Genomic DNA, 12,874 nt, shown 5'->3' on the forward strand with positions numbered 1-12,874 from the left:
AAAAAAAAAAAAAAAAAAAAAAATCTGTTCTTCCCACTTCAAGATAATTGTAATTTAGTTCATTAACTTTTCAAATCATATTTGCTGCGTAGAGGAAGTTATAAATTGAAAGGAAAAACTTTAGGAATCTGTAATTAAGTTATATGATAACATCTCCATCTTTGGACCACTCTCTTTATTCTTCCTTTTTTTTTTCCACAAAAGTTCAGCTGTTTTTTGCAGCTTGAGCCATGATTCACTTCTTTTTCCTCTCTTCAAACTTAATCCTGAAGAAAATTTATTGTTCTTTTCGAGACTATTCCCCCGAAACCATTTTAAATTGTTTTTTAGGTGCTAGTATTGCCTAATTATCGTCATGCCTAAATTCCTAATATTGCCTATGGATATATATGAGTTACAGAGAGCAAATTCGTGCTGAAAGCTCAAACACAAATGTTCAAACTTTTGGAGTGCATTGCTAGGACAGTACAAACACAACTGGCAAACTGAAAAGGATACACAATACAAGTAGTAACATAATTCGCTTCACATGACAGTACATTAATACATTACTTCTTTGGAACTCCTAGACGAAACCATGAAAAGATAGAAGGCAGCAACAATTTGAAGAGGGAGATTATATTTAAGGGGCTTCCACCAGAGGTACTGCTGCTCCCTGTTGTCTTCGAGCCTGCTCAATTCATCAATAAATAAGATGTCATAAATAGACAATCATACATAATTAGTACTAGGATCTCATAAATATACAATCAAATAATTGTAGATGCTTAATAGTTGTAATTCGTGGATTATAATTAATCTTTGTTATTTTTCCTTTCTTCTATTTACTGTTTGCTTCCTAATAATTTTAGTACTTTAATTTAAAACAAATATCATCACCTATCATATATTTTCTCTTGATTAGGACATGAACTATGCTAAAAGGTTGACATACTCTGGTGAAATTACACTCGCAATCTATATATAGTTGTAAATTGCTTCAACTTTGTAGAATTAGGTAAAAGAATTGGTCTCAATACTCTGGTGCGTGCAATGTTCATGACTTGATTAATTACCTGAAAACGATGAACCAGTTTAAGAATCCGCTGTCCCGTCGTCGGAAGTACTGAACCCTCTGGCGAACCCACTGGAGAACCCATTGGCACTGGAGACATTGCCGGTCCATTACCAGCTGTATCAAATATTATTAGCAGAGAAATTATGCATCAATACCGAATTAGGGAAAACATTGAATAAATGTAAACTATATTCTATAAACACTTGTAGTACAAGTGCAATATGCATACCGACTTATAATTTCGATAGTGCATGTCTCAAAATCACGTTAATTTACTCCCTTCATTTCATTTATATTCCGCCAGTGTTGATTGAGCATAAAGTTTAAGAAAGAAAGACTTTTGACTCGTATCAAAAGTATCCTTAAAACTCGTGGTCTCATAAATGCCACGACATTTCTATGTCTATATAGGAGCTAGCATGTCATTAAGGGTATAATGAGAAGTTAAAAGTTTCCAAATATAAAAATGTGTCATTCTTTTTTTTTGGTATACACTAAAACAGAAAGATCAGAGTGAACTGATAATACATATTTCGTAAATCACTTACCATAACATCTACTAACAGGAGGAGTTTGCAGGTTGCATGCACCAGGCAGTGCAAGTGCAAGAGTTTGATTAATTTGGACGCCCAACGACGAACCACCTCCATTAGCAATGGTGCAAAGGCACCTGGGCTGCGACTGCAGCACACCAGACAGGGCGGAGCAGCAAGAGCTCGACGGTGTTTTTGAACTTCCAGTCACATAGCTAAGGCATGAATACATGCTAAAGAAGGCGTTCATGCAGTTGGATTGAGCCATTGCCCCTGTCGAAATCATGCTCACTATTGCAACTAAAGCCATGCAAATTTGAATCCCTCTCGATGCCATCTTTTGGTCTTGTGACAGATATGTTTATAATTAATTTCGCTCACAACAACTAGCTAGGGGAAAACAAAGAAAAATTAGAGCAGTTACTTTGCTTCTTAATTAATTTGGTGGAGTGGGGGGCTGGAGATTTATACATTTTGCTAGGGGGTGATTATTTGTTTTCTGGGTAGAGAAGGAAATATATTGGTTAACTAATAAAGATGTATGAGCTAAGATTTCCAATAACGTGTCACTAATCCGTATAGCATATGCATTGGCTGATGACCTAACTCCTAAGTAATAGAGTAGATAACTTTGTTGACTTATGTTATTATGTTGTTACCAATATAATCTCTCTTTTATTTGGGGTCTTCCACATAAAAAACATAGGACTAGCCGAGGCAGGAAATTACTATGTCGATAAGAATTTATAAAATATATGAAATGGAAAAACGCAATGAAGGAAAAGAGATGTATGTAAAAAAACAGAATATATAGATAAGCAATATATTTGAAACATTCGATAGTAGAGAATTCATTCAGCAGCAACCTTTTCCATTTACCTGCATGCTAAGAGTAAAAATCAGGTTCAAAGTACTTAAAGGACCAAATATACAGCAGAATTTCACTTTTTAGTTGATAATTCCTCTGACTTTTTACTAGACTTCAGACTGAGTTCAAAAAAGAAAAAACAAGAAAGGAATTAATACATCTAACTGATTAATTAAAACATACTACATCTATTATTATTATTATTATTATTATTATTATTATTATTATTATTATTATATAAAAGCACGAATATCAAAACACTAAATGTTAGACGACAAAAATATCCCCAAAATATTGATGGACTTTTATGCCCTTTAAACTAAATATAATTTCTTGAGAATACAATTTTATATTGGATAAAATAGTAATTAAACTTGACCGAATATTAATTTGTGTAATTCTTAGCACAATCAGTTTCCTACTTTTTAGATATTAGGTCCAACATAAATCCTTTAAGAAGTAAAACTTTGAAAGACTACGACTTAAAGTTGGAGGAAGATTAAAATTATAGGAAACGACTAATTCTACTTATGTTGCCTTAAAGACCAATTTTAATTATTTGTTATATTCCTATAACCAACATGGTCATGGCTACTGGAGGAGGATCGAGGTTCTTTATTTTTATTTTTTTGTAAATATTATTTTCTTAAAGAGATATATTCTGTGGTTTATAAAATTATAATATAAATCAATTAATAATGGATTGTTTAAAATTCGTATTGGATGCACCCTTCTATTATTAGAACAAGAGTCCAATTTTAACGTTTTAGCTATTTGAATTGTTATGTGATACGGGTTTGAAGTTTTAAATCTATACTAATTCTAAATGGATAAGAACACTGTAAATGGTTCTTACCTTAAGTTATATACAAACGTCTTCATTGGCGTATTACATTGTTATAAAGTTGACGCTCATAACATGTTAAAATTTCTTTATTTTTTTCCTATATTGCAATATTCATTATTGGAAGTTTTGGTTACGTTTTTCTTTTCTTTTGGTAACGCTAATCTGATTTAGTAAAGGTTTTAACTTTCTGTTGGAGATAATCCTATTAAAAGATTTGCTATCTTTGCTTGAAGAACAATGACCGCACATTCAATTCTCTCTATCTCACACAAGCTACGTGGCAAGCATGAATAAATTTAAAATTGTATGGTAAGCATGAGTAACTTTTATATTTGACTGTTTGTATCATATATTGTATTTCATTAATTAGTAATGCCAATTCAATAGTGAACAATATCGATGATATTCTTTTAAGGAAAAGTCTACTAAATTTTATAGTTATTTTGGTAAAATAAATAGAATAGATCTCTAATTAGATTCTACATCTGCATTTGGTGTTTTTCAATTGTAATTGCGTCATTCATGACAAATACTCGACAGACTTAAATCTACTTTAAATGTGCTTTTTTTTTTTAATGAACTAAGTTACTATATGGCAATCTGATGGTTTATTTGATGTTGAGGAGTAATAGTTATGTCTTGAAGCTCTGATCATTTCAAATTGATTTAGTTAAGTCTAAGAAAAAATCGACAATGGTTCAAGTCAGATATTTGGTTTCTTAACTTTAATGAATAGACGTGCTTTCTTTTCTTTTATGTATGGTACATGATACTAGCTAGAAAAAACTAATAATATACCAATACTCAATAATCTTTTGTATACGATCAAGTTGTAGAAGGTTAGATAGTGCTCTATACAAACTATAAACAACACTATTGTTGGTTTTATCCTTTGTATGCTAAATACATATATTCCTATGTTCGTTGTATTAGAAAGTGCTGATATAGAAAAGATGAAAATAGGACATATAAAATTTGACTGTCTGTCGGATAAACTTCAAGAAAGCAACAACGAATACAACTATGCAAGGTTGTGAGTGAGTACCGTGTTCGTTGTGTATTTTGCATCGAAAATGGACTCCTAACTTTATATTTTTCCTTTTTCCTTTTTGTATTTGTATTGGGTGATACCCTTTTTGCTTGAGCCCGACCGGGTTGGGTCCGGTCCGGGGCAAGTCGGGGCTTTCGAACCCGACCTGGATGCAAGGTAGAACGACGGCCACGTCAACAACCGAGGTCGAGTCATTTCGAGACCGTTGCAGAGCTCGATATGAGTCACCACCGGATGGAGAAACACACAAGGTCGGAAGCCGGACTCGTAACGGATAACCAAGCGTCGCCGGATATCTCGCCCAAACGTGATTTTCTCAACCACTTCAGGCCATTAAGGCGTAATTACAGGGATCCACGATGTAATTAATTTACCTACCTTATTTTTACCCTTAATCAGAATGTATAAAAGGGGAGAAGACCCCATAAAGAGGGGATCGGAAACCATTACACTACGGTACCATCTCTCTCAATTCTTGTACGCTATCAAGCACAATTGTTCTAAGCAATATTATATTCTGCGATTATTTACTTTAGCAGCAATTGTTGAGTCTTTATCTTTTATTTTTCTCAATCCAAACCTTTTGTATCTTTTAGTTCACGGATCCTTAAAACCCCATATAAATTCAATTGTTATCCGGATTCCAGGGTAAACAGTTTGGCGCCCACCGTGGGGCTAAGGATATTAGTGAGCTCTTTGATACTCTTTCTTGACGCATCACAGTACACTGGTTCTTTGCAAAAGAGTCCATCTTACATTCAAATTACCAACTCATAGAATGGCACAATCAATCAACAACGAACTTGAACAGCAGACAGGAAACAATGGAATGCCCGGGCTCGAAAACCCGATAGATGCCGATTCCCGGATGGCGCTCAACACTGATCAGGCCTCCGGATCATCACATAGCGTCCGGGGAGAGGACGATTCGAGGGCCCAGGCAGTCGGCGAAGAGACTATCAACCTTAAAATGATTTTTGACATGCTGCAAGCCCAGCAATCGGCTATAGCTCAGCTCCAGAGCCGGGTCCAGGAGCCTGTCAGGTCCGAGGAGGCTCCCCGTGCAGCTGCAATCATCAATCCGACCCCAGTACAGCCGGAACGGGGTGGGCCGGATGCTGATTCTGCGGTTCTTAGGAGGCTAGAAGAATTGACCGAACGAATCGAAAAGGGGGAGGAAAAGATCGAGGCCAACAATAAAAAAGTAGAAACATACAACTCCAGGGTCGACCAAATACCAGGTGCACCTCCGGTCCTGAAAGGCCTTGACGCTAAAAAGTTTGTACAAAAACCGTTCCCATCCAGTGCCGCCCCAAAACCTATCCCTAAGAAATTTAGAATGCCCGATATCCCGAAGTATAATGGGACCTCGGACCCAAACGAGCATGTGACAGCATACACATGCGCGATTAAGGGAAACGATCTCGAAGATGATGAAATCGAGTCAGTTTTGTTGAAAAAGTTTGGAGAAACCTTGTCCAAGGGGGCAATGACGTGGTATCATAACTTACCGCCAAATTCCATCGATTCGTTCGCCATGTTAGCCGATGCCTTCGTGAAAGCTCACGCCGGGGCGATCAGGGTAGAAACAAGGAAATCCGACCTATTCAAGGTCCGACAGCGCATAAACGAGACACTCCGGGAATTTGTGTCTCGATTTCAAATGGAGAGGATGGATCTTCCCCCAGTCACGGATGACTGGGCAGTACAAGCCTTCACTCAAGGATTGAACGCCAACAGCTCAGCCGCATCCAGGCAATTAAAGCAAAGTCTGATCGAGTTTCCAGCAGTTACGTGGGCAGACATCCATAACCGGTACCAATCGAAGATAAGGGTAGAGGACGACCACAGCGGAGCAAGTTCGGATTCACCATCCACACATAGGAATTTCGATCGACCTCGTAGGGAAAACTACAAAGATTCGAGACCAAACAAGGAAAGATATCGGCCGTATCAGGATGATAGGAGGCCTAAATTAACGAGGAACGACCGCGGCTATGAGAGGAACAGAAGACCGTTACCGAAGGCCCACCTCGGGAAAGCCGTCGATAGACAGGAAGCACCCCGATTGGCTGAATATAATTTCAGTGTCGATTCGGCTACCTTGGTGTCGGCGATCGGACGTATCAAAGAAGCCCGATGGCCCAAACCCGTACAGTCCGATCCATCGAGGAGGGATCCCAAGTTAATATGTAAGTACCACAACACACATGGCCACAGAATCGAAGATTGCAGGCAACTGCGGGAGGAAGTTGCCCGGTTGCTCGATGAAGGTTACCTTCGAGAATTTCTCAGTGATCGGGCCAAAAATCATTACGAAAATCGAGATCGACCAGCCGATAGGAAGGAACCCCGGCACACCATAAACATGATAATTGGAGGGGAAGACGCACCTCAAGTACCAATACTGAAACGTACCAAGATATCGATCACAAGGGAGAAGCGGATCAGGGATTATGCACCAGAGGGAACACTATGTTTTAGCAACGAGGAAATCGATGGACCAGCACAACCCCATAACGACGCTTTGGTAATATCCATGATGGTCCGAGACACTAAAGTCAAGCGTGTCTTGGTCGATCCCGGAAGCTCGGCTAACATAATTCGGTCGTGGGTCGTCGAACAGTTGGGACTGACAGGGCAGATAATTTCTGAGGTAAGAGTATTGAATGGATTTAATATGGCTACGGAGACAACACGAGGGGAAATAACTCTGATGATCGACGTGGGCGGAGTTACAAAAGCGACCAAGTTCTGTGTTATCAAGGGCGATATGAGGTACAACGCCCTGCTCGGAAGACCTTGGATACACGACATCGGGGCCGTACCGTCCGCGCTGCACCAAATGCTGAAATTCCCATCTGCCGAGGGGGTCATCACTGTGTACGGGGAGCAATGCGCCGCAAGAGAGATGTTCGCAGGCAAAATAGCAGTCAAAGTGTAAGCCTCCGGTAAAAGAGGCTGAACCAGAATCTACCTTCGGAGAAGACTTCTTCCTTCCCCGATCTTTCGTGACTCCGGATGAGTCCGATGCCACCAAATCAACGATCGAAGAGCTGGAACAGATCCCTATTCGTTCGAGTGCGCCAGACCGAAAGGTATACCTGGGCTCGGGTTTAACTACCGAGCTCAGGAAAAATTTACTTTCTTTTCTTACTGCTAACGAAGATGTATTTGCTTGGTCCCATTTGGATATGACAGGCATACCCCCGGAGGTCACGACTCACAAGTTGAGCACAGACCCAAAATTCCAGCCAGTCAAACAAAAGAGAAGGCCCCAATCCGAGGTCAAGCAGGCTTTCATCCACGAGGAGGTAACTAAGCTATTAAACATAGGGTCCATCCGGGAAGTTAAATACCCCGAATGGTTAGCCAATGTAGTTGTAGTACCCAAAAAGGGTAATAAATTAAGAATGTGTATAGATTATAAAGATCTAAATAAAGCTTGCCCCAAGGATTCCTTTCCTTTGCCTAACATCGATCGAATGATCAATGCCACGGCCGGCCACGAGACGCTAAGTTTTCTCGACGCCTATTCCGGATATAATCAGATCCGGATGGATAAGGACGATCAGGAAAAAACGTCCTTCATCACTAAGTATGGCACTTACTGCTATAACGTGATGCCCTTCGGGTTAAAGAACGCCGGGGCCACCTACCAACGCCTAGTTAACAAGATGTTCGAGAATCAATTAGGCAAAACCATGGAAGTTTATATTGATGATATGTTAGTTAAATCCCTGCGCGCAGAGGAACATCTTAGCCATTTGCAGGAAACTTTTGCTATATTAAAGCAATATAACATGAAGCTGAACCCGGAGAAATGCGCGTTCGGGGTCAGATCCGGAAAGTTCCTAGGATTTATGGTGTCCAACAGGGGAATCGAGATCAATCCGGATAAGATTAAGGCAATCGAGGACATAAAGATTGTCGATAACGTAAAGGCCGTCCAACGGCTCACCGGGCGCATAGCTGCTCTAGGCCGGTTCATATCCCGATCCTCGGAGAGGAGCCATCGATTTTTCAATCTTCTAAAGAAGAAGAATGATTTCACGTGGGGACCAGAATGCCAGCACGCCCTAGAGGAACTCAAAAGGTACCTTTCTAATCCACCTTTGTTGCATACTCCGAAAATCGGAGAGCCTCTATACCTATACTTGGCCGTATCGGAAGTAGCCGTCAGTGGGGTCCTAGTTAGGGAAGAACAGGGCACCCAGTTCCCCATCTACTACGTAAGTAGGACACTAGGGGAAGCGGAAACGAAGTATCCTCACCTAGAAAAATTGGCATTAGCCCTAATTAGTGCCTCAAGAAAATTGAAGCCATACTTCCAAAGTCACCCCATACATGTTGTAACTACATACCCATTAAGAAATGTCATGCATAAGCCCGAATTGTCCGGCCGGCTGGCCAAGTGGGCCATAGAGGTTAGCGAGTACGATATCCAATATCGACCTCGAACCTCGATTAAGTCGCAAGTATTGGCTGATTTTATCGCCGACTTCACTTCGACCCTTATTCCCCTGGCTGAAAAAGAGCTCCTGCTGAGCTCGGGAACTCCGTCCGGAGTATGGACATTGTTCACGGACGGAGCTTCGAACGTAAAGGGGTCGGGATTGGGGATCATACTAAAACCTCCGTACCGGGGACGTCATTAGGCAGTCTATACGGACGAGGAGGTTGACTACAATGAAGCCGAGTATGAGGNAATCGAAGGTCGGGACGTTCCGGCCGTACAACAAGCTTGTACGTAGTTACGGTTTACCAGCCTCCGACGCCGTCGGACCCGGACTGTAACAGGATAGTTAACTTTGCTACTACCCCAAAGACGTCCGGGCTCGTGGGGCCCCCCGGTCGGGGTTGCAAGCTATCTTCATCACCTGATGACGGAGGAAGACCGGGCTGCAACCGAGGCTGTAGATTGGACATGCCTTTTCAACGAAGCCCAACAGGCGCAGCTCAAGGTACTTGCTTCTTCCTTTATTTCTAATATTTTTGCCTTGTGATTCAGTACTGACTCTTTAGACTTTTTCTTTGCAGGCATCGGTGCTATATCACTCGATGTTCCTCCGGATCAAGGACAAAATGGAGACGGAGCGAGAGGGGCGCCGGGTCCTTGAAGAAAAGCTGCTAGAAAGCCGGACCGGATTGGACCTTTTGAACAAAGAGCACGCGTCCTGTGCTATCCGGCTGGAGGAAGCGAAGAAAGAGCTTGGTTATAAGCTAAGGGGGGTGCAAGCCGAGCTTAATCGGGTTAAGGCCGAGCTTGACGAGAGCAGAGCCGAACTTGATGAGAAAAAGAAGAAGAATGATTTCACGTGGGGACCAGAATGCCAGCACGCCCTAGAGGAACTCAAAAGGTACCTTTCTAATCCACCTTTGTTGCATACTCCGAAAATCGGAGAGCCTCTATACCTATACTTGGCCGTATCGGAAGTAGCCATCAGTGGGGTCCTAGTTAGGGAAGAACAGGGCACCCAGTTCCCCATCTACTACGTAAGTAGGACACTAGGGGAAGCGGAAACGAAGTATCCTCACCTAGAAAAATTGGCATTAGCCCTAATTAGTGCCTCAAGAAAATTGAAGCCATACTTCCAAAGTCACCCCATACATGTTGTAACTACATACCCATTAAGAAATGTCATGCATAAGCCCGAATTGTCCGGCCGGCTGGCCAAGTGGGCCATAGAGGTTAGCGAGTACGATATCCAATATCGACCTCGAACCTCGATTAAGTCGCAAGTATTGGCTGATTTTATCGCTGACTTCACACCGACCCTTATTCCCCTGGTCGAAAAAGAGCTCCTGCTGAGCTCGGGGACTCCGTCCGGAGTATGGACATTGTTCACGGACGGAGCTTCGAACGTAAAGGGGTCGGGATTGGGGATCGTACTAAAACCTCCTACCGGGGACGTCATTAGGCAGTCTATACGGACGAGGAGGTTGACTAACAATGAAGCCGAGTATGAGGCTATGGTTGCAGGTTTAGAATTGGCCAGGAGCCTCGGCGCCGAAGTGATCGAAGCCAAGTGCGATTCTCTTCTTGTGGTAAATCAGACGAACAAAACGTTCGAGGCCAGGGAGAGCCGGATGCAAAGGTATGTCGACAAACTCCAAAACACCTTGCACAAATTCAAAGAATGGACTCTCCAACACGTACCCCGAGATCAAAACAGCGAGGCCGATGCCCTCGCCAATCTGGGCTCGACAGTCGAGGACGACGAGCTCGAGTCCGAAAAGGTGGTACAGCTAATGAGGTCGGTCGTAGAAGAAGGGCACGCCGAGGTCAACTCAACTAGCCTTACTTGGGACTGGAGAAACAGGTATGTGGACTATCTAAAAACAGGAAAACTCCCACAGGACCCCAAAGAATCAAGGGCATTGAGAACAAAAGCGGCCCGTTTTTGTTTGGCCGAGGACGGAGTCTTATATAAAAGAACCTTCGGAGGACCACTCGCCATATGCCTTGGCCCCGGAGACACAGAGTACGTATTAAGGGAAATCCACGAAGGGTCATGTGGCAACCATTCAGGCGCGGATGCGTTGGTCCGAAAAATAATTCGAGCTGGATACTATTGGGTCAACATGGAACAGGATGCAAGGGAATTTGTACGAAGATGCGACAGGTGTCAAAGGCATGCGCCATTCATCCACCAGCCTGCTGAGCTGCTGCATTCGGTCATCTCCCCATGGCCTTTCATGAAATGGGGAATGGACATAGTGGGCCCGCTTCCTCGAGCTCCAGGTAAGGCTCAATTTATTCTTTTGGTTACTGACTATTTCTCCAAATGGGTTGAAGCGCAGGCTTACGAAAAGGTTCGAGAGAAAGAAGTAATCGACTTCCTTTGGGACCACGTCGTGTGTCGGTTCGGGATGCCTTCCGAAATAGTATGTTGACATGGAAACAGTTCGTTGGGAGCAAGGTATTCAAAATTCTTCGAGGATAACAAGATCAGAAGGGTATTTGTCAACCCCGTACATCCACGGAAACGGGCAGCTGAGTCGAATCAACAAGACCCATCGTTCAGAACCTAAAGAAAGGTTACAAGACGCAAAAGGAAAATGGAGAGAAAATGCCTGCCGAATCCTATGGGCCTACCGGCACAACCGAAAGGACTAGTACCGGGTCACTCCTTTCTCTTTGGTTACGGGAGCCGATGGCTTGATCCCAGTCGATGCGTGGGCGAACCCAGCGCAGATTCCGGTAATGCAACGAGGTTACCAACCACAGAAGCAATGCTCACCAGTTGGATCTTTTAGACGAAGGAGAGAGGCCGCATAGTTAAGGAAGTGGCAGCTCAGAAACACAAAGACGAGAGATTATTATAACCGAGGGACTCGTTTCGACTAACTTCAAATATAGGGGACTTGGTACTAAAGAAAGGTCACACTCAAACATCGAGAACCGCTAACGAAGGGAAATTAGGACGAACTGGGAAGGCCTTACAACCATTTTGAGATAACCGGAAAGGGTTCGTAAACAAGTTAGGACGATGATTGGGAAAGAACTACCCAATACTAGAATATAGGCCACTTGAAAGAGATACACTACTAAAAGGCTAAGTCTTCTTTTTCTTCTTCGCTTCCATAAATTTTTTTGAAGACTTGTCCGGTCCCTAACCGTGGCAAGGTCGATGATGAGTCGCTAGACGCAGTTCCGGACATCGTGAGAGACTGAAAGACACGAGCATGGCACTCTCTTCTTTTCCTTCGAGCGTTTTTTGTTCCCAAACCTCGGGTTTTTCGGCAAGGTTTTTTTAAACGAGGCACCAAGAACATGTGCTAGTTCTACAAAAGGTATCTAAGGGTTCATTGTATACTAGATCACCCTCCGAAGAAGGCGAAGGTCAATAAGAATAAAATGTAAGGGTCAACACGGCCAAAAGCGAGCCGTGCCCACTAGCTCTGACCTAATCCGCCCGGATCAGTATGGATGTATTGACTATTACTGCAATAGCAAAGAACTATCTGATTGCATAATCACATCGATTAACCTAAAGATTTTGTTCGACTCTTCGGTATGCTTTCAAGTCCGATCTCATAAGACTCCTCGAGGCATATATTCGAATCTTCATAAGACCTCCTCGAGGCATATTCGATCTCAATATTCGATCTCATAAGACCTCCACCCCCCCCCCCCCCCTCCCCCCCCCCTCGAGCATATTCGCGATGCTCATAAGACCTCCTCGAGGCATATTCGATCTCATAAGACCTCCCTCGAGGCACATTCGAACATAAATGAGCCGCCCTCGAGGCATTTGATCTCATATTCGATCTATAAGACCTCCTCCGAGGCATATTCGATCTCAATAGGGACCTCCTCGAGGCTATATTCGATCTCATAAGTCCTCCTCGAGGCAATATTCGAATCTCATAAGACCTTCTCGAGGGGCAATTCGAACATAAGAACCTCCTCGAGGCAATATTCGATCTCATAAGACCCCTCGAGGCATATTCGGATCTCATAAGACCTCCTCGAGGCATATTCGATCTCATATTCGATCTCATAAGACCTCTC

At 42.7% G+C, this 12,874-nt stretch overlaps 1 protein-coding gene across 1 annotated transcript; it reads right to left on the minus strand.

The window, feature by feature from the left end:
• Positions 1–412: 412 nt before the first annotated feature.
• LOC109217360 (non-specific lipid transfer protein GPI-anchored 2-like) lies at positions 413–2,031 on the minus strand. Its single transcript, XM_019381599.1, has 3 exons — positions 1,606–2,031; positions 1,056–1,171; positions 413–670 (listed from the first exon to the last, which is right to left on the minus strand). The coding sequence occupies exons 1-3, from the start codon at positions 1,925–1,927 to the stop codon at positions 623–625; spliced, it is 486 nt and encodes a 161-aa protein (XP_019237144.1). The 5' UTR covers positions 1,928–2,031; the 3' UTR covers positions 413–622.
• Positions 2,032–12,874: the final 10,843 nt, after the last annotated feature.

This window comes from Nicotiana attenuata, unplaced genomic scaffold, assembly GCF_001879085.1.
Source record: "Nicotiana attenuata strain UT unplaced genomic scaffold, NIATTr2, whole genome shotgun sequence".
NCBI classification, from domain to species: domain Eukaryota; kingdom Viridiplantae; phylum Streptophyta; class Magnoliopsida; order Solanales; family Solanaceae; genus Nicotiana; species Nicotiana attenuata.

Bases quoted from the DNA above. Each gene is read 5' to 3' on its own strand.
- LOC109217360 (XM_019381599.1), bottom strand. From the start codon at position 1,927: ATGGCATCGAGAGGGATTCAAATTTGCATGGCTTTAGTTGCAATAGTG. The intron at 1,172-1,605 runs GTAAGTGATTTA...TATTTGATACAG, and splicing joins TCCTGTTAGTAGATGTTATG to CTGGTAATGGACCGGCAATG. The intron at 671-1,055 runs GTAATTAATCAA...TGAATTGAGCAG, and splicing joins AACTGGTTCATCGTTTTCAG to GCTCGAAGACAACAGGGAGC.